This window comes from Otolemur garnettii, unplaced genomic scaffold (assembly GCF_000181295.1).
Source record: "Otolemur garnettii isolate 467f Iridium unplaced genomic scaffold, OtoGar3 scaffold00021, whole genome shotgun sequence".
NCBI lineage: Eukaryota > Metazoa > Chordata > Mammalia > Primates > Galagidae > Otolemur > Otolemur garnettii.
In genome coordinates this window covers 70652-73038 of record NW_003852416.1, presented here as the reverse complement: position 1 = coordinate 73038, position 2387 = coordinate 70652, and the positions used below count along the sequence as shown (strand labels likewise).

The window sequence follows — 2387 nt, the reverse complement described above, 5'->3', positions numbered from 1 at the left end:
CCATGCCCATAGTTCAGTTTGTAGGGTGCCGGCCATTTACACTGAGGCTGGCGGGTTTGAACCTGGCCTGGGCCAGCTAAAAGAACAACGACAACTGCAACAAAGAAAAAGCTGGGCATTGTGGCGGGTGTCTATAGTCCCTGTTACTTGGGAGGATAAAGCAAGAGAATCACTTAAGCCCTAGAGTTCTAGGTTGCTATGAGCTATAACTCCATAGCACTCTATTCAGGGCAACAGCTTGAGATGCTGTCTCAAAAAAAAAAAAGTTTGCATATATCTGTATATATATTCAAGTCCTCACTTATGTTAGTTTTGTTTTATCTTTTGTTATGAAAGTATATGCATAAGATAAAATATATCCTTTAAATTGTTTAATAATTCACTTATTTCTTTATTTTATGTGAGGTTATTACAATGGTACAAACAATTAGGTTACAGTGTTTGCATTTGTTTGGCACAGTCCATGTCGTAGTTGTGTCCCACACCCAGAAGTTGTGCCACATCCCCTTACATCGTGCCCATTGGGTGGGAGCACACCACTTCCTCTCCCTTCTCTCCTCTTTCCCCTCCTTCCTGTCCCTTGCCCAGAAGTTGAATTGAGTTGAATTTTTCTCTTTTGCGAACATGTACTAGTTCATCTAGTGGCTTCGTAGTAGAACATGTATTCCTCGGACTATTGTAAAGGGCATTGCTCACTCAGTGGCATTAGGCCCTTGTGCTATTGTGTGCAACCATCACCACCACCTAGTTCCAATCTTTTATGATCCTGGCCTGGACAACCATGCCCATGAGCCATTCACACCCAATTCCACTGCCCAGCTCTCGGCAGCCACTGATCTGCTTTTTGTCTGACGTGGATTTCCCTATGATGGACATTTTCTATGAGATGGAAACTGCTGTGTTTGGGTCTTGCTTTGTTCACGGAGCAGAGGTTTGAAGGTGGAAGCTTCTGTCAGGGCTGCATTCCTCTTACCTGCCTCCAACATTCCCTTGCCTGGATGGGCCACACTTTGTCATCTGCATATCTGTGGATGGGCATTTTGGTTGTTGTACCTTTGGGCTGTTGCAGAGACGGCTGTGATGAGACTGGTGTGCATTTCTTGGCTTGGGCTCCTGTGTCCAGTTACAGGAAAGCTTCTCCCGCTTTCCTTGCAGCTGATGGTTTCCAGTAGGCTCATACTTTTTTTCGGATCCAGGGCTAGATTTGATTTAGAAGGTGACATAGGACCAAGTCTCAGGTGTCTGGGCATCCCTGTGGGCACAGGGGGAGTCAGGTACAGGTGCAACCAAACACCCAGGTCCTAGGGCTGTTCCAGGGTGGAAAGCTGGGAACTCGTCTCTGGCAGTGTCCTGCCTGGGGCTCCACTTGACCCAGGAGTCAGTGTGGACCCAGGCTGCTGGCCCTGTGCCTCTCCCCTGTATCTGAGGCCTGGCCAGCCATGGGGTTGCCGGGCACTGGGCTTGCTCACTGAGAGGATACGAGTGCTCAGTGCATACCTGGGGGCTGGAGAATAGCCCTTGTGGATGACAGGGTGTAGAGCAGGCTTTCCTCACCACCCATGCTGCTGAGGGCATCAACCCAAGCCCCACAAGTCTTGGCCTGCCTCAAAGGGACACAAGAACAAGCCTCAGGTGGCATGGGGTGTCCCTGTGGACACAGGGGTATTAGTTCAGCCACAGGTGTAGTCAAAGGCCCAGGTCCTAGGGCTGTTCCGTGGTGGGAAGCACAGAAATGTGACCCTCATTCTGCCTGTGGGCCCTTTCCCATTAGGAGACACAGCAGAGACTGAGTTTTCCTGTTTCTCTGGAGGCTCTGATTCTGGGTTGGCTCTGAGACTGGTAAATGCAAGTGACCACTGTAAGGCCGGGTGGAGGTCCTGTACCGAGGCTCCTGGGGCACCGTGTGTGACGATGGCTGGGATACCAACGATGCCAATGTGGTCTGCAGGCAGCTGTGCTGTGGGTGGGCTAGGTCAGCCCCAGGAAATGCCTGCTTTGGCCAGGGCTCAGGGCTCATTGTGCTGGACGACGTGGCCTGCTCAGGGCACGAGTCTTACCTGTGGAGCTACCGCCACAACGGCTGGCTGTTGCATAACTGTGGACACAGTGAGGACGCTAGTGTCATCTGCTCAGGTGGGCATTGAAGATCATTGGGGCCCATTCCGGGGACTGAGTTTAGCAGGGAAAATACTTTTGCCACTCTAAGGCCAGCACTCAAGTCTCGTAAGGTGACCTGGTGTCTTTGCAGTTTACTGTGGGTATCTGTCCCTGAGGTCCTAAGCTGTCAGCATTGCCTCGCTTTGGGTTGGAGGCCACTGGCCACTGGCCTTCACTACACAGTCCAGCCTCTGAGGGCAGAGAATATCAAGCTTTCCCATAAACACAGG

General features: G+C 51.0%; 1 protein-coding gene across 1 annotated transcript in view; it reads left to right on the top strand.

The window, feature by feature from the left end:
* Positions 1 to 2387, top strand: part of DMBT1 (deleted in malignant brain tumors 1) — a 77461-nt gene that overhangs the window by 49968 nt on the left and 25106 nt on the right. Inside the window, 2 exon segments of the mRNA XM_023511763.1 lie at positions 1772 to 1858; positions 1861 to 2133. Of these exon segments, the coding sequence (XP_023367531.1) occupies positions 1772 to 1858; positions 1861 to 2133 (360 nt within the window).